Source organism: Porites lutea, chromosome 14 (genome assembly GCF_958299795.1).
Source record: "Porites lutea chromosome 14, jaPorLute2.1, whole genome shotgun sequence".
Lineage (NCBI taxonomy): Eukaryota > Metazoa > Cnidaria > Anthozoa > Scleractinia > Poritidae > Porites > Porites lutea.
The window spans coordinates 7,446,825-7,471,261 of NC_133214.1; the positions used below are offsets into that span (position 1 = coordinate 7,446,825).

At 40.7% G+C, this 24,437-nt stretch overlaps 1 protein-coding gene across 1 annotated transcript; it reads right to left on the minus strand.

Moving 5' to 3' along the window:
• Positions 1-8,281: 8,281 nt before the first annotated feature.
• LOC140924485 (uncharacterized) lies at positions 8,282-17,760 on the minus strand. Its single transcript, XM_073374507.1, has 4 exons — positions 17,669-17,760; positions 17,056-17,140; positions 10,874-13,824; positions 8,282-9,353 (listed from the first exon to the last, which is right to left on the minus strand). The coding sequence occupies exons 3-4, from the start codon at positions 13,791-13,793 to the stop codon at positions 9,052-9,054; spliced, it is 3,222 nt and encodes a 1,073-aa protein (XP_073230608.1). The 5' UTR covers positions 13,794-13,824; positions 17,056-17,140; positions 17,669-17,760; the 3' UTR covers positions 8,282-9,051.
• Positions 17,761-24,437: the final 6,677 nt, after the last annotated feature.

Here is a 24,437-nt window from a genome sequence, read left to right on the forward strand (position 1 = left end):
ACAAATATGACGACATGAGAGCCACAGAATGTCACGTGATATCGGAAAGAATTACCCGGATGAGAAGATTCGGTTTTTTTTCTCGAAGGTAACCACAGGCCACCCAAGTCACTACAAGTAAAGTGTGGTAAGTATAAGTGCATCCATATGTAAACGATGATTGTTGCGCTACGGAGTGTGCAATCATTCTTTGCAAAATATTTTCGTTCAGGAAAAAAAAAAACATTTTCGGTGAATACTGGTTTTCTTTCTCAATATCTTGGAAAACGATTTCGTCACGTAAACTGAGGTAAAAACAAAATCTGCGGTACCAGTAGCAGTTACATTGCATGGTGAATATGGAAATTCCTGTTGGAAAATCAAATGGCTCGCACCATTCCCGTTTGGGAAGCTTTAGAAACTAATGGACTGTGATATGAGGCGATTCAATTTTTCCACTCTTTTAATTCCTTTCAGCAGATTCGGATATACCGTAAAATTCCGAAAATAAGCCCCGGGGCTCATATTTTCAAAGGCCCTTTTTGAGGGGCTTATTTTTGGAGGGGCTTATCTATAGAGAAAAATTAGAGTTTCAAAATCAATTGGGCTAGCCCTATAGTTGGAAGGAAATTTACCGTTTTTGCTTTGGTTTCCTTTGTATTTGAAGGCAATTTCCAAGTACAAGCCCCCTGAGGGCTTTTATTTGGAGGGGAGATTTAACGGGGCGTTTTTTGCGTTACAAGTTGGGGGGCTTATACTCATGGAGGGGATTATTTTCCGAATTTTACGGTACTTTGCATTTGCAGTGGGTTGCTCTTTTACCACGTCAAAATTCATCGAGTTTTATATTTATCTACAAGATCAGGAGCCCATAACCTGGAGCGAACAGCTCCCTTGTGCCCCGGTGCACAGCGTTTCAAAGGCCAGTTTATTTTAAGATGGATTTTCTCGCGAAATTTTGAATATCAAGTAAGTCATTCAGGGGCGGATCCAGGACTGTTTTTTTAGGAGGGGGTGCACTCGTCTCTTGCTCTACTTCAACACCAATAAACCACATAGTTTTTTTTTTTTTTTTTGCAGAATACCAGTTGTATTAGAAAACAGCAGGTCTCTCAGGGGGGGGGGGGGGTGCACACCCCCTGCACCCTCCCCCTAGATCCGCCCCTGGTCATTACAAATCAATCGGCAAAACCGGAGACTTGAAGAACGTATTTCTGGTGCTTTGATAGCATTTACTTCTTTTCGTTTTTTATCGTATACGTATACTGAACGGTACTTCAATTTTCGTGGAAAAAGTGCTCCAAAATGATGTTAAAAATAACTTGACTTGTGAAAACGCCGTTGCATAGGCTAAGTGGGGGCTAAGTGTGGGAGTTGCATGTTCCGGGTTATTGGCTCTTACAAGATTTCCACCAACCTCGTCCTCAGGGTCTTTTCGCTTTCCAACGTGGAGGCGGCTGGAGAGAAAACTTTCCACCAGGGTGGTTTGTGTAGCTGGTAAGCACCCATCTCACGTGGACACTGACGTATACTACTTTGAGCATGCGCTATAATTATCTGCCGCATTGATCGCATCAAAAATGTCATAAAACAATTTGCTCACAGCGTCCGTATGCCAAGATATGAGCACTTGGGGAGTTTAGAGTGCATTCAAGACGCTAGAATAGAGAACTTTAGCATCGACGACGGCGACGGCAGCGAAAACGTCACTTTGAAAACCTTTGTCGCGTTTATTCCAATCCGCTGAAAATGTCAAATGTAGGCCAATTTCCCTAGAGTTGATTTCTTGGGAACCGGACTCAAATTTTAGAAAGAGAAAGAAAAATTCGTCGTCGCTTGTTTACGTCCTCCATAAAGCGTGAAATCAGGCATTTTCACACAAGTGCAGTGACGGCAAAGAAATGTACAAAAAAGCGTGATGCACGTGCAAAGTTGTTTTACGTAACAAACCCATTGCATTTTTGTCGTTCTCGTTGCCGTCGCCGTTGCTAAAGCTCCCTAATTGCTCTCGACTGCTCCTCGAGCATTTGTTACGCCTCTTTCGTGCTACAAACTTCCGGCGTGCTTCATACCACAGTTAGTGGAGGAGACTGGTTAGGTTTTGCGCATGGCCTTCGAGCGAGTAGGTCGCGCTATATTTGAGCTCTAGTTCGGTGTAAATCTCTGTTAAATTTCTATTACTAAAACCTAAAGCAAAGCGGAAGAAAACGATGTCTTTCTTGCTTTTGAATTCATTACACATATTTTTTTCTCTTCTTTTTCTTTGCTTTTTACTTATTATAAAATAATATCTGATTTGTAATAGAATTAATTTGGCACGCCTCGACTAGCGTTTTCTTGCTAACTGCGTGCCAAACAATTGTACTTGTAATGTTACGATAATAAATGTCTTGTCTTGTCTTGTCTAGGAAACCCGGCAAACATCAAAGTTGAAAGCAATGGTGCTGTAGGTTATGTTGAAAGCTCCCTGACCGTGCACAATCCTTTGTTTTCTGTACACAAATTATGACTGAATAATTTAATGCGATATTTCTGTTGGTCACTAAATTTAAAATGATAGGAATGCTATTGAACGTTGTGCACGGTCAAGCCCAAAAAAGCTAAAGAAAACCTATAACAAAGGGTTTCCCAACCATTCCACTTTAATTAACTACATGTATGTTTTGATACGCCCGCTGACTCATGAAATTGTTCATTTGCCATCATCGTTGATACACCTTGCTTGCCACCCCCACCCACCCCCTCCAAAATTTTGCGTAAGCATTGTCTTCAATTCCTCTTTGGACGACTGTTATACCCTGGAGATGCCAGGAGAGGTTTAAAACATTTTAAAACTGCTGGTCGCAGATCGGAAATCTTAATAACAACGGTTTTGTACATGGTTTGTTCTTGCTTTCCCTGTGGTTTTCCCAGTCCAGTCCAGATTTTAGAATTTTTTTCGATCACTCCTATCAACATGTACAGTGTCTGAATTGGTGAAAAGAATATCAACCCTTTACCTTTTGCGGAGTCAGCTGTTCAGAGAAACCTTTTTTGAGTATGGTCAGGTTCAGACGCCGAACTTTTCACGAAGAATAATTCGAGTTAAGGCCGACCCAAGTTATTTAGATCGGCTGAATTGATTCAGACGCCGATCGGAATTCCAGCCGAACAAAATTCAAAAGGAGAAAAATGCTCATTTCGGTCAAACTGCTTGCAAAATAAGTTATAATAATTCACTCATTAGGTTCGGGACATGAAAAGTTCGGCGTCTGAACCGGCCCTAAGAATTGTCTCGGAGAAAATATTTCACTCAACGAATAACCAAATAACTCTTTTTAGACTTTTTAACCCTTTAAGTCCCAATGATGACCAACATCAATTTTCTCCCAACAATATTCATAGATTGTTAAGAGATTAGGTTGTCAGAATTAGTAAAATGGTCAACAAAAAGAAAATGCCTTGATGTTTTATCAAATTCTCTCAACACATTCTTTCTATTTACCCTTTAAGCCCTAACAGTGATCAGCATCAAATGTCTCCTTGTAATATCAATGCTTTGTAAAACAGAGTGGTCATGAGAATTACGGACATGATCACACAAGATGAATTTGCTTGATCTTTTATCAACTTCTCCCCACTACTTCTCTGGGAAATGAAGAGGGGCAACAAATGAGATTTTAAATTTTGATCTTAGGGTTTAACGGGCTAAAGGGTAAGGGGTCAAACCTTTGGAGCGGAGCTTCCCCGTATAAAACTTTTGAGTATCCTCCGGGGCTCCTGAGAAGTTCATTGCGAAGTGGTTAGATATCGCAAGGAATTGATTAACTTTATTGATTTGCTTCTTCACCTTGTTTGTTTTATTTATTATACAACTATTGTTGTAGAGATAGCACGTCAAATGCATTCTGGAAGCAGTTTTCTTAGAGTTATGAGTAAACACTGCATCTTTAAGGCCCAAACTCTTCTGCCACTTGAAGCTGTCGTCACGCCATTCTTTCTCCCCCGAATGATTGCCTCTTAGTAAACGTGGGTGGTTGGTTGACACACGAAGTTTTATGTTCTCTTAGTTGACACGAGTAGGCCTATTCAAACAAAGGCTTGCAGACGCTCCCTTCTTCTTTTGCTTCCAATCAACCGCAGGAAATCAATTGAGCGAGTCCAAATAGACGCGAAAGGGCCTTAACTCATTTTTTAGCGACGTTTTTGCTGCCGTCGTCGTCGTCCTCGCTTTAGCTTCCTCCAAATGGCCCTCCAAATGTAACAGGGTTCCCCTTGCTGGTGTAGCACGCAAATAAGCAACCTCGTTTCCAGGGTAGGAGAGACCCACGGGAACGAAATTCGCAGATAAAGCACAGTTTTATACTATCGAAAAAGGTTTGAAAAGCTACGAAACAAAACACAACGGTAAATACCAAAATTTTTTTTCTCCAGTTTTGTTTTTGTTTGTTTTTTAATCAGGACTAGACTGAAACGTTCGTGAATCGTCGCCGCGTGGCCACGGACAAAGACGACACATGATCCCGACAAACGAGTACGCAAGAAACGACGACCAGAAATACGTCTACGATCGCCGGCTAACTGCGGCGGGGGAGACTTGGGCCACTTAAGGTTTTTTCACGTTTTTACGATTACAGCTGCGACAGCTGCTGGAGAATGTTTAAACCTCGTAAGAAGTTTCGAATATCTTATCATTCTCGAGACAAAGGATTTTTCAAAAAGAAAAAACCTAAAAAGTTTATAGTTTGTGACTATTAATTTGAACTAATTGTAATAATTATAAAATACATAAGACTCAATACTACCATATATAATATTGTAATTCACACGGTTCGTTTAAAGAGATAGAGGAAGGACAATGAACTGCATGGGTAAGAAACAGAACACGTTCCACTGCGAATGAGTCTAAGTTCTCACATACAATTTATAACATTAGGCATATTTATCAACTACTAAATGGCTGCTTTGTTATAATAATAATATTATTAATAAAACTTATATAGCGCCGATATCAATATTGCTATTTTCATCAGCGCATAAAAATAAAAATATTTCAAAAAGCCAAAAAAAAAAAAATACTAAGACTGCATAAAGTATACAAAGTGCATGAACGTACCAAAAAGAGTTAAAACAATTATGTCAACACTAAAATTATAAAAATTACCTAGACTTCTTAAATCGTAAAAAACTCTAAAACCTACTAAAAACGAGATTATAAAGCACATAAAATTACAAAAAAAGCTTTCTGAAATAGACATGTCTTGGGTGTCTTTTTAAAAGATGCTACCAAGGTGTAACACCTAATCACTTAGGGCAATGAATTCCATACTTGAGGAGCAGCAGCAGCAAAATATCGATCTCCTAAAGTTGTTAAAGTCTTGAATTTCACCGGGTCATAGTTATTAGAGGAGACTGGTTAAGAAAAGCGGCAAACATCAATGATAAAAAGAACAGTGCTGCAGTTTATGTTGGAAGCACCCTGAAAGTGCACAATCCTTTGTTTTCTGTTGGCAAATTGTTACGGAATAAATTAATGCAACGTTTTTATTGGTCAATACAATCAAAATGATAGGAATTCTTTTGAACATTGTGCACTTTCAGTTCCACAAAAACATATAACAAAGGAGTCTGACGGGTTTCATAACCATTCCACTCAATTAACTATGACCGGGTTTAGTAGCAGTCCATCACAATCGGAGCGTAACTTGTATTTACATGCTTCTAAAAGATTAATAAGTTTCTGGAGATAAAAAGGCGCTAAGCCATTGATAGCCTTATACGTTAACAGTAATATCTTAAAGTCAATTCGGAATATAACCAGCAGCCAGTCGACGCGATTTGAGACAATTCGGCGTGAATGAGCGTCTCAGTGGATCGCCTAGAAAGATATTTCCTAATTCTTCTGATATTATACAAGTAATAAAAAGCATTGGAACAAGTGTTATTTACATGAGAATTCTAGTTGTTGCTTGGTACCAATCATTAGGAATTCTGTTTTATCGTCATTGAGAAGTAGTTTATCATTGGTCATCCAATTATCATCATCCACACAGTGCTGAAAAGCAGTGACAGCCTCAAATTGCCCGGTGCTTATGTTTGGACTGAGAGACACATACAACTGTGTGTTGTCCGCATACCAGTGAACCGTGGGAAGGTGCACCTTGATAACATCAAACAATTTGCTTGCATAAATCGTGAAAAGCAATGGCCCGAGGCAAGAGCCCTGCGGTACACTGAAGATAAATTTCCTTGGACCATAACACGCTGAGATCTTCCATTAAGGTAGGAACGAAACCATTCAAGTGCCGTTCCTGATATACCAAATTTTGAGTGAAGCCGACTGAGTAACACGTTGTGATCCACAGTATCAAATGCCGCACTACCAGTAGCGTTACATGCTGGTGGTTGTTCATGTTCAACAAGATTTCACTTTTCACTCTCAGCAACAACGCTGTTTCTGTGGTGTAATCCTTCCTATAAGATGACTGATTGGCAGGGTAAAGATTGTTCACGCAAATGTGACTATGGGGAATTTAAGATAGTTCATTACGGTAGGTTGGAACGGTTGGATGCGTATACGGACGGCCTGGGGCCATGACGGTAAAAAGGCGCCAAAAGTTTCAAGTTAAGATCGGACAACAAAACAGAGGACGGTGAAGTCATGTGCGAAACTCGCTTGTAGAAGGTTCAATTACTGAAGAGGAGTTTCTTATTTTATATGAAGAATACCAATCTGAAGAATAAGGGTACAAATTATAGCTAGCTAGTTTTCAAAACTGTTTTTATTTGAACTTTCCTTTTTTAAGCCAACACCTTTTGAGCTAAAGAAATCTTTTCTTGATAAAAATACAGTTTTAAGTTAAAAAAAAGACGGCTACAATAATCACTGTTAGGCCCAGTTTAAACTTTGAACTTCTCATGTGCCGAAACTGATGCACAAATTACTAAAATTTATTTTCACTTGTTTAAAGCATTCTAGACCATTGAACATCGTGCAAATGAATTGAGTTCCACTAATTAAGTTCGAGTGACGTTTGAATCAACTTCGAACTTATATCATTTGGGTCGACCTTAATAGGTATTCAGTTCGGAACCTGAAAAGATCGACGTTTGAACTGGGCCTTACCTTTCTTTTCGGCAATTTTTCCTCTGCCACGGCGGACGACACTAGGCAGAAAACACATGAAAACAAGCAGTCGCCCTGTGGCCACGCGCTAAGTTATAAATGAACTCAGACATTTTCGCTATTTTTCTTTTGTTTTCATTTCACCAATAGCTAAATCAATGAAAACACAACCCAACGCATATTTAACCCATTGGCTACTCCGTTTTAGAAGAATAGTGAGAATAAGTGTGCATGAACTCTTATCGGTTTCACCGTTGTCGTCACAACGTGATACCCGACCAAAACATACCGTCCCAGAAGGACGACGGTAAAAGGTCACGCGTGTTTTGCGTGACGTGACATCTATCCAACCGTCCCAGGGACCATAGTGACCCATCTTAAAGTCCCTTATGAGTTTGGTTATAGACAGTTGACAGTCAGCTTCGAAACAAATGGTAAGATACTAACGGGACGAAAATTCTTGAAGAGAATGTCGACGCCAGGTTTTTTAATTAACGGTAAGACTCGGGCCTCCTTCCAGGCGACAGGAAATTGACCAGACTTTAAGGACATATTGATTAATCTTGTAAGTACAGGAAGAAGGACATCACATCGGCTGACCAAAGTTGAAGGCATAGGGTCTGAAGAGACGAATGCTGCATAAGGGACTTCACATCATGTTCCGTTAACATCTCAAATTCAGTGAGGTGGCTGAAAGACGACTCAATGCCCCCTTTGTCAGGTTTATGGTAGTTTACAGCACCATGACAAACGAGGCGACTCCTAATATTCAATATTTTCTGTACAAAAAAACTTCCCGATGTATATATATATATGTGTGTGTGTGTTTGAAAAGCACGTTATACTGCAACTCAAGAGGGCCTTTTAGAGTATATTTATTAAAGGGACTGTGTCACGGCTGTCTATTTCATTTTGTCAATAATGCCACTTTTGCGTCCTAGTTCGTTACGGAACTTAAGAAATTACTTGTGAGAGACAAATTGCAGCTTTGTCATCGAACAGATGTCTCCCAAGTATTATCAGTGGCGGACCCAGGGGAGGAGCCCGGGGGGCCCGGCCCCACCTTATTTTTGGACCAAACTGAGACCGCCCCCCCCCACCTTATCTAAGGGTCTGGATGACCGTCCCCCCCCCCCCCCCACCCCCTCATCTCAAGGTCTGGATCCGGCTCTGATTATATCAAACACTTACGAACAACAAAACTGAACTTTGAAAAACTGTTAGGCTAACAAGTTTTCAAAAAGCACAATGGCGATCCGTTTCAGATTTTTCAACAATATACTTTTTCTGGCTTTCCGTTACTTTATACTGGCACACTTAGATTTCTTTTGCCGTCTTTTTTTTTCACTAGTTTTTTCCCCTTTTTTTGGTGTGTGTGTGTTTTGTGTAGCCGTGTATGGCGTATGGTACCTGTCCCTTAATATAATCATTTATTTATAACTTAAGTAAGGCTGTCCTGTCTTTTTAGCCCTCAATGGTTATTATGGGCAGCCTGTACTCTTTCTATATTTTATAGTATTTTTTTTATATACATCACTGTAAATCAATGTAGAGTACAAATAAAGTTGTTGTTGTTTTGTTGTTTGTAGTTTCAATCTTCTTCAAGTTTGTCTATCCGTGCCGACTTTTGTATTTGCTTTTTTAAGTCCTTCTTTTAATGTTCTGAACGGTTATTTTTATGGGTTAAAGCTTTGTGTACCGTTCACAGATAACGTAAAACAAAAGACCTCTTTGTCTTCTGTCCAGAGAAAAATCAACAAAAGTCAGCAGTTTCAAGGTTTTTGTTCTTTTGTTTCAAGTCATCTGTGTCCGGTACACAAAGTAAATGCCTTTTCATGCTTAACTCAGTTAATTTTTTGGCAGCTCCCACTGTTTGAATTTTGACAACTTTCGTGACACAGCTCCTTTAAATTAACATTTTTTTCTGTGCCATGCCATACCATACCAAACTATAACGCTTGCACGCTCTACTTGTGACCATTTGCTGACGAGGTGTGTGACCGAGTACAAGTCGTGTCACGCGTCACGGATTCGTCCAGCCCTTCCCCGTGAGAGCTTCCCTCAGCTCCGTTCGTGGATTTCCGCCCACGCTGTTGGCGTTGTTGTTCTTCGAGGCGAGCGTTAAGCTCGTGAAAGGAAGGAGCTATGTCTTCGACCATTTGTGATACACCGCTCTTGTTTTTGTCTTCCTCTTTAGATTTCCGCTGTTTCGACGACTGTCCTCGGTTCTCCTTCCCTTTCCTACTCCCAAGAGAATTCGCGCCACCACCTTGAATGAGACAAAAGACACCCGTTTCGGTCAAACTATTACTAGTTTTTATTTATTTCCCGAGGGACCCGGGAAGGGCACTCCCTATAATGGCCTGTACGGGGAGGCTCCGCCCGAAAGGAGCACCTTTTTCAGGCTTTAGTTGCATGATTTCACTAGCTATATGAAAGGGTAGGGAAAAGAAGGACAGAAGGCTAAAAAGGGAACCAAACTAGGTATGTGAAAGAAGAACCATTTGTCAATAGGAGGTAAACGAAAGGGGTACCCCCTCTGTCAAAAACGGTATATAAAAAGGTAGGGGTTTGAAGCTGGGGGCGGCGCCTCCCCGTATATATCTCCGCCCCCGGGCCGACGGATAGGGATTTTCATTTGTATGACTGCTTCTTTTGGTGTTAAATTTAACTACGTGAACATCAAAACGTTAAAAGGAAACGGCAATCACAGCTACCGATATCTTTACGTGGGATTTCTGACTCGTAGAGTGGCAATGAATTTCCCGCGTAAAAAAGAAACTGCTCGCAGTGAACAGAGAGTGACCGGTTTTACCTTAGTTTGTAAAACACGATGATTATTGTAAGGAGAAAGAATTGGGGTCTTGGATAGGAGAGAAAAAGGTCGACTCTTCGCAATCTCTCAGCTAATGGGGAGTTTAAGCAACGAGGACAGTGACGGTAAAGGTAGCGAAAAGGTCATTTATATAGTTCTTAGTTCAAAATTTACAGCGGCTATTTCGACTGGCCAGCTTGGTCCAGATGAAGGCGAGCTTTGGAGTTCTGGAGTTGACGTCTTAAGGAGCGCACCAGGAAGTTTTAAAAGAGGAAGGAAATTTGTCGTCAAGTGTTTACGTCCTCTATAACAGGTCTCGTTTGAAAGTTTCACGTTGTACTCGCGCAGTGAAGGCGAGGAAATAAACTAAACAGGCGTGAACACGTGGAGAGTTTTTAGAATCTGTTGCATTTTGGACGTCTCCTTTGCCGTCGCGTCCTGGTTACTAACTCCCTAATATTTGGGCAAGAAATTATAGCCGCCTATAGTTAGAATAGATAACAAACAATATCACAGAAAAGGTTACTCTAAGCAGCATTCATATGAACGGAATTATCTAATCTCGTACCCAGACCTCCGAAGCTTTCTCGACAAGACATCTGGGTAGGAGACTACGCATTTATCCACAGATTCTATAGACTTTGGCTACTTTGCATTGGTCGCGAGGCCGGGATTGAAACAAGTGGTTAATTATAAGGTGGGCGTATCCGCAGAGCGGTCGTTTGACGGGGTTTTACTTTAAAGTGTGTTGGTACCAGAGAACTTATTCTGATGTAGCATTAGATAATGTGGCATGAGAACGTAGTGCCTTGCTTCTTTCCCCGTCCTCTTGAGGTCGTGCTTTCTCGCTTTCTCTTTAAAGAGCCCGTTCACAGGCTCATTTTGATAGCAGATATAAAAATACACGTAAACGGTTATTTGGACAAAAATTGATGGCCAAAACAAACGTCGACATAATTGCCGCGGACACTTACCCATGCTATGGTTTCCGTTTCCTCGTCTCTGTCGATTGGGTTGTGAGCTTTGAACATGTGACTGACCACGTGATGAGCCTCCCCAAGCACCTTGATAGGATGGCCCCGGAGAATTTGAATATGCACCATTGTGACGCATTCCCTGAAGAGAGCCATTTTCTTCGTGCGGCGAATGACCCACAGCGCCTTGGTTGGCCCCATCGCTTCGATCTATCCCTGCTGCTCCATTCGCAGCTGTTGTTTCATGCTCTTCTCTGTGCCCGTTCATCACACCATTTAGTTTTGTCAGCTCTGGTGCTATCAAACCAGCGAGTTCCACATAATGACCTTTCTTCTTTTTTCCCTTCTTAGATTTTTTGCCACCGGATTTCTGTGAAGCCCCCTGGACGCTGGCCTCCTGGCTGTTGGTTTGCTCGTAAGTCCCAGCTTGTTCCCTCGGCGGAATAGGCGGTTGAAAGTGTACATCACGGAGCACGTGCCCTCCCCCTAGTTCTTCTTCATCACGCCGTATCATTTCAATCACCAAGGCTTGTAGTTCGGGTGCCATATTGTCAATCAACTTCTGCTGTTCTTGCACCTGTTGTCTGCAATACTCAGCAGCAGCGCGCGCCTCTGGGGAGTTACGGTTTCGCCGCGAGGAAGTTTGCGTTTGTTGCGAGGTAAAATCCTTGTTTTGCGAGGTAGCATGCGTGTGCTGCGAGACTACGTTAGTGCTTTGGTCCGACAATTGTGCACCATCCCCTAACAATGACCAATCTTTGCTCTGATTTCCATCATTAGGTCTGTTAAGCTGTTCTTCACTTGGCTGTTGTCGAGCATTAACCTGCCCAAACTCTAAGCTAGACACGTTTCCCGAAGAGCTGCTTGTTCCTGCAGCTTGGGAGCTGCCACCATCGAGTAACTCTTGATCTCTCGAATCATCTCGGAGATGGTTTCCGGTAGATTTTCCAGATCGTGAATTATCCATCTTTATGTTCAATGCTGACAAGTCACCAGATATCGTCTTCGCAAGCTCATTATAAGGGTTTTTGGTGTTTTGTTTTGGTGTTTTATTTTTCTTTCCTTTAGGAACCTTCACTTTAGTCTTAGGTCTAGCACCTTGGGGAATACTATTTACTGACGTCAAACTTTCGCCGGATACTGCGCCAGCCACTTCCGCGTTTTCGTTCATGGGTGCTGGTACCTGGTTATGAACTTGAGTTTCAAAGCCACTTGAATATGACGCGCCATTTTCTATATCTTTTAGTGACTCTTGAGTGGCGCTTTTCAGGGAATCCACGTTGTCACTTGTTTGCGAGGTAACAGAAGAGTAAGAAACGGTACTTGGTTCAACGCCATCGTACTCGTCGATATTCATGTGTTCAAATTCTGAGCTCAGACACTCAGTATCCCTTGAACGAGCTCCATCAATTAGTAATACGTTCTCTTGCGTGTCTTCTGTTTTCATTGACTTAAACTGCTCCGACATTGTCGACGACATCTCAGAAATCGACCCTTGGCCGAGAGTAAGTGCGGAACCAAAAGAGGGTCCCGTCTCTTCGTGGAAATGTTCCGGATGTGAGGAAAGTGAAAGGTGATCGGGCACTTCCGGGTTGGGTTTCGGTTTTTTAGTGCAAGGTTCTCCATCTTGTTTAGAGTAATAGCTGTCCTTTTGCTGATTTCCGTCCTCTTCTTCAGTAGCACTAGGATGCGTATCGTTTTCAGCTAAAGACTTAGGAAAATCACCAGTCCAAGAAGTTTCCTTACTACCGAGTCCCTCAGTGTCTGATTGAACGCCTGAGTGGTCAGTGCCGTTTTTCGCAAGAGATTCCTGAGCGGTAAAAGAATCCATCACAGCACTCGCCTGTTGCCAGTAGCCCGTCCCACAAGTTGCATCTGGATTGTATTCCGATAACGATTCCTGATATGAACTAGACTCGGTCGCTTCGCGTTGGCCCCACGAGTTCAATTCCCCTTCAGTTTGCATCTCTTCGTCAGCGTAACTACTTAAAGGTCTACAAGTTGACCCACAAGTTGCGTCTGGATTGTATTCAGGCAGAGATTCCTGACGAGGAAAGATTGACGATTCAGTCGCTTCGCTTTGGCTACTTATAGACCATTCCTCACTTCCATTACTTCTATCACGAAAAAAGCCTGATCCGCAAGTCGCATTTGGATCGTACTCTGACAGCGACCCTTGACGAGCTACAGACTCAGTTGTTTGGAACTGAGATTGTAACCCAGCCTCTTGTTGTGAAGCCCGATCATCACTGATGGAGGGTACGCGAAGCTCTCCTAAAGGACGCGACAAATCTGCTGCAAGGTCTACGTAGTGATTTCTTGGTTTTTGTTTTCCCTTTGAAGGGGCTTCCGGTTTACCCCCTTGGTCATATTCAATTTCACTTTCGATTTTACTATCATTGATCCTTGAAGTTTCGCGGCCAGTATTACTATCACCGAAAACTTGAAGTTCAGCCAAGGGTCGAGCAGTGTCTGCAGCTAGCTGGAAATAGGGATTCAATGTTTTCCGTCTTTCATTAACGTCTTGCGATTGCTCACGAACATTTTGCTGTTTTTCTACCGCAGTTTCTTCCCTTCCATCGACATTTAATTCAGTTTGAGGTCGCGCACTTGTTTCATTATTGGCCCCGGAAACTTGAAGCACAGCTAAAGGTTGAGCCATTGCTGCAGGTAGTTGTTGATAAGCATTTGTTCCCCGTCTTTCATTAATCTCTCGCGTTTGCTCGCGATCACCTGTTCGACGTTCTGTCTCATTTTCGCCGTTTCCATTTCCACTTATTCCAGTCTCGTGGTGCGAACTTCCTTCTTGACGTTCAGCTAAAGGTTGAGCAATGTCCGAAGTTAGCTGTCGGTAAGTATGTCCTCTCGGTCTGTCACTGTTTCTTCGAGGTTGATGGGTCGATTCTTTATCTTTGTCCATAACAGCGCTCTCCGAGTTTAACAACAGTCACCTGCGTAGCGTGAAAAAAAAAAGTTATCAGATTTAAGGCACAGCCATAACGAGTCTTGCTTCTAAGAAAAAAAAAGAAAACACGATAAATCAACTAGTCTACCTCAATTCAACTGTCTATATCTACTAAGTTGTTGATGGGCAACAAGGCGGAAGCTTTACACCTTGAAGATTCCTGTTATTAAATAATCCCAAAGATCAATAAAAGCGATGCAACCTTATCCGCTCATTTAACATCATAATAGCCCGAATTCCGAGAACTCGGTTGCAGAGTACTTAGAAGAGATGCCCTGTTAGGGTGGGGTGGGGAGTCTTATCATTTCTTATCCCTGTAACTCTGAGAACAAATATTCCTTATCCCTAAAAACCTAACAAGCCCTCACAAGTAATATATTCAGTGAAGTGAAGTACACAGATGGCGCTGTACCAAACTGAGAACGCTTTCATTTGTAATAACACAAGTCTAGTCACGTATAATTACGACCACAAGTCGTAAAGTAGAACTAAACTTTTTTCTTCCTACCATCATGTATATTTTAATAACACATCAGGGACATTCTCGTGGAAACAGCGTTGCTTCCCTTTTTCACTACCTATTCTGGTTCAGTCCATACACCTAATAGAATTTCTAAAAAGTCCTTCGTCCAATTTAATATGGCGCGGGACCTTACTCTCGCGACTTCGTCGCTCACTCGGTCCCAGCTTCGCGGCCTAAAAAGCTCTCTCCGTTCGTGAGGTCGACTTGTGGCAATTCTATACACCTAACAGCACGAATGGTTCCTATTTCATTGAGAGTGCTTAGCATAAAGCAGCACCAATGCTACCGTCATTTTCATCATCTAAACTTCAACTTCCCTTAAAGCTTAACAGCTTAACCTCGCTATCGTCTTCTTTTGAAACAATGGCCATTCAGTGGTTAGCAGGAAGTAAAGCTAAAGTGCTTTCTTTGTAGTTTTGTCTGGCCTAGGAAAAAAGCTCTAGCTTGTTCTGTTAAGCTCAGAATAATAAATATATATATTGATGTGTCACGTTTTGTACCATATACAACATCGTGTTCACTTTTTTTTAGCAGTGATCACGGTGACATTTTTTGTTGGACATGTACAATGAGCAAAGTATTTAGTACCAGTGTAAAAAAAGGGGTTTAATGTTTGTTTTACAATGTAGCCCTGGGAAATGATGCAAATTGTGATGTTTCAGCTACTTATTGATGTCTATAACAGATGCTGAGTGGATATTTGTTTATGTGTTAGCATCACCACGCAAAGTGCAGTGTTTTTTTGGGGGGACTATTGGTCAATATTTTTAATTTCAACATCATTTTACTGAAAACATATTATTCATAATTTGAGCCCTGTCTTTGATCCATACCGAATTATATCTGGCAACTAATGCAGCCATTTACATCTGATCACCCACTATAGCAGTCTGTTAGAGAGGAAAAGGCAAAATTCATCTCCTACACCCACATAAATGAAGAAACCAAGAGATAAATTTAAAATTCAGTCGATTATTATGGTTCGTCATAATGAATAACATTAAACCATATAATCTGCTAGTCTAGACAACAGTCAAAAAGCCTGCACCTGACAGTAAACCCACTGTTTCAATAATATTTGCTTGGATGGCAATACATGCAAAATTATTTAAGATTATTGAAAAATGTTAATGAAAGTTATTTTTACTTTGAGTTGTGCCCTATCCGTAGTTTGCTGAATCAGCACATATGCTAAAACATCCTCATGAATCAGCAAGAAATGAGTTTGGGTTGTCAAAATCCGATTGATGTAGTACAAGACAAGCCTACAACGATGAACCACTATAAGAACCTCAAGCAAAGTCATCATCAAAATGCAATTAGAACAAAACCATATCCTGTGAGCCTTTTGCTTACTCAATCCAAAATACCCAATTTCACCCAAAATCTACCTTCGAAAGTTTCAACCTCGACCATGAGAGTAATCTATATTTTGGTGAAAGACGTTTTAAAGGGAAACGTTGTTTCCTAAATGATCAAGATCTCATTGTGTCAAAGAAATGTGGTCAAGGCAAAATATATAATAAAACTATAAATTATCATGTTTTAACTGGTGCTCAGAACCAACTGTTTCAACTGTTTATTCATTACTGCAAATTTTACAGCAAGCAATATCCTCTGCCCACAGTTAGCACATTAGCTAGTCAAGGCGAGCTGTGGTTACACGTATGTTATATATTTTACAATAATTATTATTATTCCTCGAGCCTGAATGGGCTCTGAGTCAATAGCCCATGGACCGAAGGCTGAATGGGCTATTGACTCAGAGGTCATGAGGGTGAGAGGAATAATTGTTTTAGTAAAATCCAATTAGTTGGTTAAAAATACCTACTAGCATGCAGGCTATAACATATAGCCTAGTAGTAGCTCAACCAATCTGAATGCAGCATTGATAATAGACCACTAGTTGGATTTTACTAACAACTAGCTAGAGAAACAGGGTAAGAAATGTTAAAATTATAAATAAATAAAAATAAATTCAATTCAATTAAGTTTACAATCATGAACATTGCCAATATAAGAAGCCGAGTTTTCAGGAAATTTTTGTTATTAAGTCGGGTAAATCAATACAATCATTTTCTTCTGAAAGTATTCAGGGTAAAGTTATGTGGACATTGATTTTAAAGTTATTTTTGGACATTTGACGCACTTCACACGCGCGGTAGACTATTCCAGATTTTTCCACCACATCTTGAAAAAGACTTAGTTTGTTTGTCTAACCTTGAGTGTTTAAGGATTTTTAATCAATTATAATACAAAAGGTAAGACCAGGAAACCAGTCTGAAAGGTAAAGAAAACGTATTACGGTCGCTTCGCTGCATCACAAAGTCGATTCGCTGCAACCAACTTTTTGTATTAAACAGTTTAAAACAATTTAGAATGAACTACAAAGTAATAACGAGTTAAGTTAGCGAAACGACATTACAACTTTGCAGCGAATCGACTTCATTATGCAGTGAAACGACTTGCAGAGAAACGACTTTATAGTGTAACGACCATATTCCAAGAAAACATTTGAGGCACTTTCGCACCTACAGAATAATAAACTGGGTACGTCTAGCTTTTTCCTCTGACAACCTCCGCTGATGCGGAAATCAGGACTCTTAGTCTACACAGGTCTTCTTTGAGAACAATGGATGATTCTGCTAACAACTATCAAGACAAAACTTTGTATTCGTTTATGAAAAAACTTACCGGAATTGTCTGCAGCTATAAGTCGGGTTTTGTGTTGTTCTAACAAACAGCAAACAGGGTACTCGAAGACAAAGGCAGGTAACCACTATGTAACAAATAAAATTAATGGTAATAACGTTCAGTACTACTTCTGTCGCCAAACACGATGAATCAAGTAAAAAAAATATCATACTTTACGACGTCAGCCGTCATGAATTCTCAAATCAACACGAAATAGTTACTTATAGGCATGTTACTTCACGTGAGACACGTAACATCTATGCCTCCGTGGAGACGTCTCCTACTTCCCGTTGAAACAAAGGAAAGAGGAGATGTCGGCACGCAGGAAAATACATTTATTAACTCACACAAATTAACCTATGGTTCGACTTGATATGGAAAGTTTCACATAATAATAACATTTTCGATCGAAAATCAGTTCTAGTGGTATCCTTCCCGATTTATTGAATTTAGTAGTTTAATCGACGTCAAAAGCGGAAGTACATAGGCCCTGATAGGCATTTTTCCAAGAATCGAAATCAAGCTTGTAAACAATCTCCCCAACATGATTAGTTTACGAACAATTTCTCGATCGATTCGATGCTGTAAAACCGGAAGTGGTATTCATACTTACCTAAAAACACTGATGACAAATCAAGCTACGTTGAAAAGTTGTTAATTCGGCAAATTTTTGCGATATTTTGTGCCTTCGTCAGAGCTTTTTCGATTAGCAAGCAAAACCGTAAACGCATGCGTGACAATACCAACCTTGTTCCCAGGGTTCTCTCCTACCCGCCCTACGGGTAGAGAATCCTGGGAACGAGGTTGTGACAATGCCGTGATGACCGCATTCCACTCGGACTCACTCGTATTAATTTCTTGTCGGCAAAGTCAAGTAAGAAAATTCTTAGAACTGCTATAAAGTCAAAACATGATCATGCTTATAGAATCGAAAGCCAAGAAAACGAAGGCCAAAGTTGGTATCTAAGAGCGCTTTTTTGGAAATATTTATAATCCGACACGATACTTTCCGATGAGTTTCAAGTAATGCATCAGTCAATTCCAGCTGCGCCCAGCACCCCCCCGGGCTACTGCGGGGCATTTGCCCGCCTTGTCAGTACCGGGGGTGGGGCATTTGCAAATTTTGCGCTGCCCGGGGGCCGGGCATTTGCCAACCCCGGGGCCATTAGCTTTTGACACGCACGCGGTTTGCTATCAGAAAATAACTACACAGAGGATTTTACTGGGAAAGAAAGTAGATTGGCTCATCTGTCAAGGACACGAAAAATTGAAGAGGTTTGTAAAGGCATGTTCTTGATTTTATGCATGCATTTCTTCATTGCTTATCGAGCCAGAATTACATAGCGAAATCGGGAGGTATCGACGTGAATCAACGTTTTTTAGTTATTGAATCAAATTTCTGTTGAGATTATTTGAAAAAAACCCTTTCATATTTATAAAACTGTTCATAACATATAACTTGACAGCGCTCTATTATTTTAATGTCAATAATTTTACATCAATACTAAAATTATAAACTGGTGCATGTCGTTGCGGTGTGAAGTCTTAATTAGAATCAAGCGCTATTACAAAGGAAGACGTTAATTGAAACAAAAAATTGCACATTAAAATGCTTAAAACGGCACTATTCGACTATGCGATCAATGAAAAAAGGTTGCAGTGTTTACGGAGGACGGGGCATTTGCCCTCTTTTTTCGTCCCTACACCGGGAATTTGCCATCCAAGGCAAAAAAATGCTAATGCCCGGGGGTCAGCCCGGGGGGGCGCTGGGCGCAGCTGGAATTGACTGATGCATAAGCCAGGGCAAATTATAGCAAAATTCGCTTACATTCTACTTCCCCAAATTAAGTACAATTGTTATGATATTTCTAAATCATTTCTATGGCTGTTAAAAGCCTTCTACAGAGACATCAGATATAAGGCCGCAGTTTAATGATCTGTTATGCAAATGAGCACGTTCCTAAAGCTAAAACATTGTTTACGACCCCATATTGAGAGCACGTCACGCAACGAGTTGAAACGAAGATTTTCGTATTTTCTCGCCACTTTCCGTGCCACAATCGGGTCAGTGTCACAACAAACATTAAGAACAGCGGTTTACTCGTAAGAATTCAAGATGGTGACGAAGAAAAAAGCGCAGCGCGACAAAAATTAAGGGCGAATTAAGGGCGAATTAAGGGCAATCATGATTTTGCGGCTCTGTTGGACCGCACTAACAACAAATCGATGTAAAAAGATGAGGATTTATAATACCGCGCTGAAATTAAACTTGCCAGGTTTATTCGCATAATGTAAAGAAAAAATGTATTGAATTCCCGGCAATTCCCGGATCATTTTGGAATTTTTGCGGCGGCCTGAAGTTACAGGACATCACAAAAAAATTCCACCTCTATATCTCAGGAAAAATTCACTGGCTACTACCGGGAATTTAAAGGTAAATGAACAAACTAAGTATAAGTCAGTTCCGATTTTCTTGTTATTCCAAGCTGTCGAGAGAAAGCCAGAAATACTGAATTATTGAATTTTTGAGCCTGCGATATAAATCGGAAATAACACCTTAGGTGTGAGAATTGACACCTCGCATATCAATTTTCTGACAGCTTAGCTCTCGCTTGATAAGGCCTGTGTAATTTTTATTTTGCAAAATTCTTAATCATTTGAGAAATAAATTTTTCAAATGGAAGGGTTTATAGCAGATCTAATACCTTAATAAAGTTCATTATTATTTATTATCATGTTTCTTGTGGAATTAATCGCCTCCTCATTTTTCTATCTAATCTCCAAGAAGGCGAGACGTGTATGCCGCTGTAAGCGCGTTCTTTTTAAGTCTTAATTTACACCCGTAGTGTAAAGACAACCATTATATTATTATTGATTGGCCAGTTAAACTGCCAGGAGCCAATTACTAGCTAGTCATAAAAGTGACATTTTAAACTCTTTTGCGTCTTTAGATGAAATCTTCTGGTGTGATAATTCAAATGAAAACTTCCGAGTAGCTCACTAGCAGTAGATGAGGCCATGTCGGTGTTTTTGATGTATAGTCGGACCTCGCTTTACAGGGCCTCGCCCTTGACACGGAAACCTCATGATAACGAAAATTTTTTCCCTGAGAAAAAGTTCTTACATTTTCTCTAAATTCAACCTGCCTAATGTGGACACCCATAGCCTGCGAGCAAGCCCTCTATTTGGGGGATATCGTCGTGAAAAGTGGACGCGCGAGAGGCACGCGAGAGGAGACGCGAAGGCGGGGGACAGGGGAGAGAAAGTGGCCCCGCGCGGCTCGCTTCGCTCGCCCAAATAGGAGAGCTTGCTCACAGGCTAGGACACCCATGGCCATTAATGCAGAAAACGGTCACTTTTTTCTTGTCAATTTAACAGAGTCTAATCGTTGGAAGCATTAGCAAAGACCAACGTTACAACAAAAGGAGTTGAAATAACGAACAAAAAAAGCAAGGCTGATTTTACAGTCAGGAATCAGTATATTTTTTGCTACCAAGGCACGGCCTTCCTTTTTCACTCAGGGTCTTACAAATAATGATAAGGTTAAGCACAGGCAGCCCAAGCGCACTATGTGTGGGTTCGGGCTTCAGAGGTCATTTGGTCGGAATATACTAGAATTATTAGTGTATTATCTGATGCTAAATAAACGCAAAAATCTTAAAGATATGAAGTCTTCTTGTTTGTCTATCTGTACTAGTAGCCTTTAAGATAACGAAGGTCGATATTTCTTGCAATATTACATGTGATTCGGGCCCTTAATGTTCGAATTTTGTCACATGTATTCGAATCTACAACGCTAAGAAAAAAAAAATCATGATCACGCGAAATATTGATTCAAAAAGCTCCCTTACCTTCAGTTCATAGCCACTCTGTGTCCTACGGCCGGTTTAAACGCCGTTTAGTCGACTTCGAGTACTGAACTCTTTTATAGTGTTCAGTACTCGATGGAGAGAAAGTCGACTAAACGGCGTTTAAACCGGCCGTATTATTGATTATTAGTAAATAGCATGGAAATCATGGAAGTTTTAACTGATTCAACAAAGTAGAACCCGTAACCCGTACCGGTCTGCGTAACCTGCAGGAGAAGAAGAGACCTCATGGTCATTACGAAAGCAATAACTTACAAATATCAAAAAACATATCCTCAAAAAAAAGAAAAAGACTCTTGACTCTTTTTGTAATGACCAAGGAGCTAACACCGGAGGCCACATTGCTGCCTTGTGTTCATAAAAAAGAGAAAAAAACTGGAAAAAACAACATTACACATTACACATTATTAAATCGGTGTTGTCAATGTGGTCACTGCATTACTATAAGCCCTGTTGTGGCTAGATTAACTTGATATCCGAATAAAAATGATATTGGTCATTTACTTTTCTTTTCGTTTCTTTATTTACTTCTCTAACAACTTAATCCGCGTCTAGTAAGGCTAATGTGTTTCGTGGTTCCTTTTTACATCGGACATTAAAAGACTTACGTTTATGGGCGCTTTCACAAAAGACACTGGCCTGTTTTCAATAGATCAAAAAGTTTCTTATTTATCAATTAATTATACTAACAGATTACACTATTTGTTATACAATAGTTGCTAGGCGTTCTAGAATGACACTTGAATAATTGCTTTTGTAGTTTCTTTTTGATCTAGAGAATTTACTCGCTTGCCACTTTTGATCCTTGGTCCATGCAGAAAGCGGCGAACTTCAAAGCTGTTGTCCCATATGGAATGCCTTCTTCTACAATTCGAATTAAAGGCTAATAAAGAATGGATCTAAGCTTCTAATTTTCTAAGAGACAATTGTCAAACAAACCTTTGACACTTAGACTGGCTAGCCTCATCACCTCATGGCATTTGCTGATTTAAGTAAACTCCAGCGCATGCAACTTAGAATTGGAGCCAACCCGTAACTGCAATCCTCAAAAACTTGCTACTATACTTGATAAAAAGTAAAGCAACTTTGCTGTTAACTACAGGGCAGGATTTTTCCGCATTTTGTCTGGTTCTGAAATCCTTAAGTAAGAGATCAGCATTCAGTTTCTCACCAACCAACTTAAATCGATCAATACATAGAAGAATCGCGCGGAGACAATAATATTTACTGGTGGGCGAGAAAACGTCGCGATATAAGCATTACATGTCTTATTAGAGTTATTACATACACGTGCTGAAAAGGGGCAAATATTGGAAGCTAATAAAAACGTCTAACAGTAAATTTCCAGCTGGTTGATCTTAAAGCTCTAAAGGGGCATGAAACAGCTTTATCTCTTCAAACTTGCCAATGAACAACACGGTAATTTTTCAGGCCTGCTGCTGGATAGGGTGCGATCGCACGTTTTTAGTTAATACGTGGGCGAAAGTCGGCGGAAACGGGGTGAACAAGAGCTAGTGACGCTGTTTTTTTCCGCTCACTTTTGTTTCCGCCGCTCCCACTGTCTGCACGCCTGGAAGAGGCTAAGGGGAGAGTGGCTCCGCCCTCGTCTAAAGAGCCGCGCGCTCAAAAAGAACGCCTGATCATGATCGCCACCCTGGATGAACTCAGTTTGCCATGAAACCTTCTAGTCAACCTTCTCATCAGTGCTTTCCAGGCGCCACCTTTTGTGGTCCGCAACTTTGCGTCCATGGATGAAAAGCTCAATGTGTGATAGCTGTGTAATCGTACAAATAAAAGCTACCAGGCAGCACCTGTCGATGGTTAGGCTTGTGCTGCGGTATTTGCCAAATAACTGTCTTATTCTTTTGGCAGCAAAAGGCGGTCGTGATAATTATCCCATAAGCGACATCAGTCGGTCATTAACATCATATCAATACATCACGTTCTCGCTAAGAGACAATTGTTAAGCAAACATTTAAGTGGTATGATTACCTTTGAACTGATTACTATCGCAGTCTAGTGCTATGTATGAAAGAAGCATGCTAAAAACAAGGTTAAGGAAAAAGACATAACTTATAAGACAAAATATGAAAGTAACTATAGCGAAAGTTATCATTCTTGATTGTAAAATTCACGGCACTGACAGCACGTCTTTGCGATCACAGAAGTTATGACAATTCTTTCTATTGTTTGACGGAGGTTGCATGGTTAATATGGCGCAGTGGGCGGACTGGTCCTAAATCACTCCACCAGTTTATTTTTTGCTTTTTAAATCCTCGTTACCCAGTGTAGGCATTTGTTCCATTTGTCCATTTAGAAAAAGAAAACATGCGAACGAGAAGCATTCCGTAGGCATTAGTGTACTAGCTATACTGAATCGTCTGCAACTCCATGGAATCTCGGAGCCGTCAGTGAGGCAAAACTTAACTTAAAGCGGAATCAGTCTTGTCTTAAAAAAATGTGATCACTATAATCTTTAGTTACATGTATTGAAAACTGCTAATGGTCACCCTACTTGTGGTTTCACCCGATTGACCTCTGAAGATTTCTATAACAATGACTCGTCTTTAATAGTTGCCTTTTACAAGGGATTGCACACCGATCAAGGAAGCTTTGGAATTTTTCTGTAGTTGTGATACAGTTAAAAAGAACAATCTACCTTGATAGTTAGGAATTATTTGCGAAAATGCTTGGGAAGCAATCTAAGTTCGCTGCAAATCTTTATTAATAAGCTATCTGTATTGAATTGAAAATAAAGTTCAATACAAGAAAGTAAAGAAGCGAGAGACAGTTTTAGTATCACCCAACGCGTGCTTTAGATTTAAAAATCCATCATTTAAACAGGTGCTTAGATACTGAGAACTTGTCACTCGCTAGAGAAGGAAGTTCATTTGAGTGATAACTGTCTTTATAAACTACGAAAATTAAAGGCAATGTGAGCAAGGCTCGTGCCTTTGTTGACCTTTTAGCAGTTGCAGTGTAAGTCATTTTTGGCGATTGCACGGGAGCTGCTATAGCAACCGGTCCTAAATTAGATTCCTTCTCATTCAATGCCACGGTATGTTGGTTCTTTGAGAGGGCTAATTCCTTTGGATTGTGAAGCAATGTGGATCCCATTGTTCTTGTTTAAACACCGTATAAATACACACATGGCTGGTATAGCTCACGCTTGCTTCGTCGTTTAAAATTCTGTTGCTGGGGAAAACTCGCCAGAGCGTGGAAGATTGGGCCAATCCATTTAAAATAATCTAATTTAATTAGGTGCTTAGCCATGTGAATACAAGACCGGTTCTGAGCCAATGAGTTTTCAGCGCTCTGACCGCTAACCAATCAGAGCGCGTTAAATTTCTGCACCTGTTCAATACCAGCAAGTACAAATTTCGGCTATCAGCTTGCCCGTACAAGATTTTGTCAGCTCAGAACTTCCTGAGCACAACCTTTTGACGCTGTGCTAAAAACGAGGTCCGTATTCCGTCGATTCCAAGCTGGTCCTTTACCCAGCCATAAGACCTG

Excerpts from the sequence above, each read along its gene's own strand:
- LOC140924485 (XM_073374507.1), bottom strand. The coding sequence starts at position 13,793 with ATGGACAAAGATAAAGAATCGACCCATCAACCTCGAAGAAACAGTGAC. Across the intron at positions 9,354-10,873 it reads AAACGGAAACCATAGCATGG|GTGGTGGCGCGAATTCTCTT; the intron begins GTAAGTGTCCGC and ends GTCTCATTCAAG.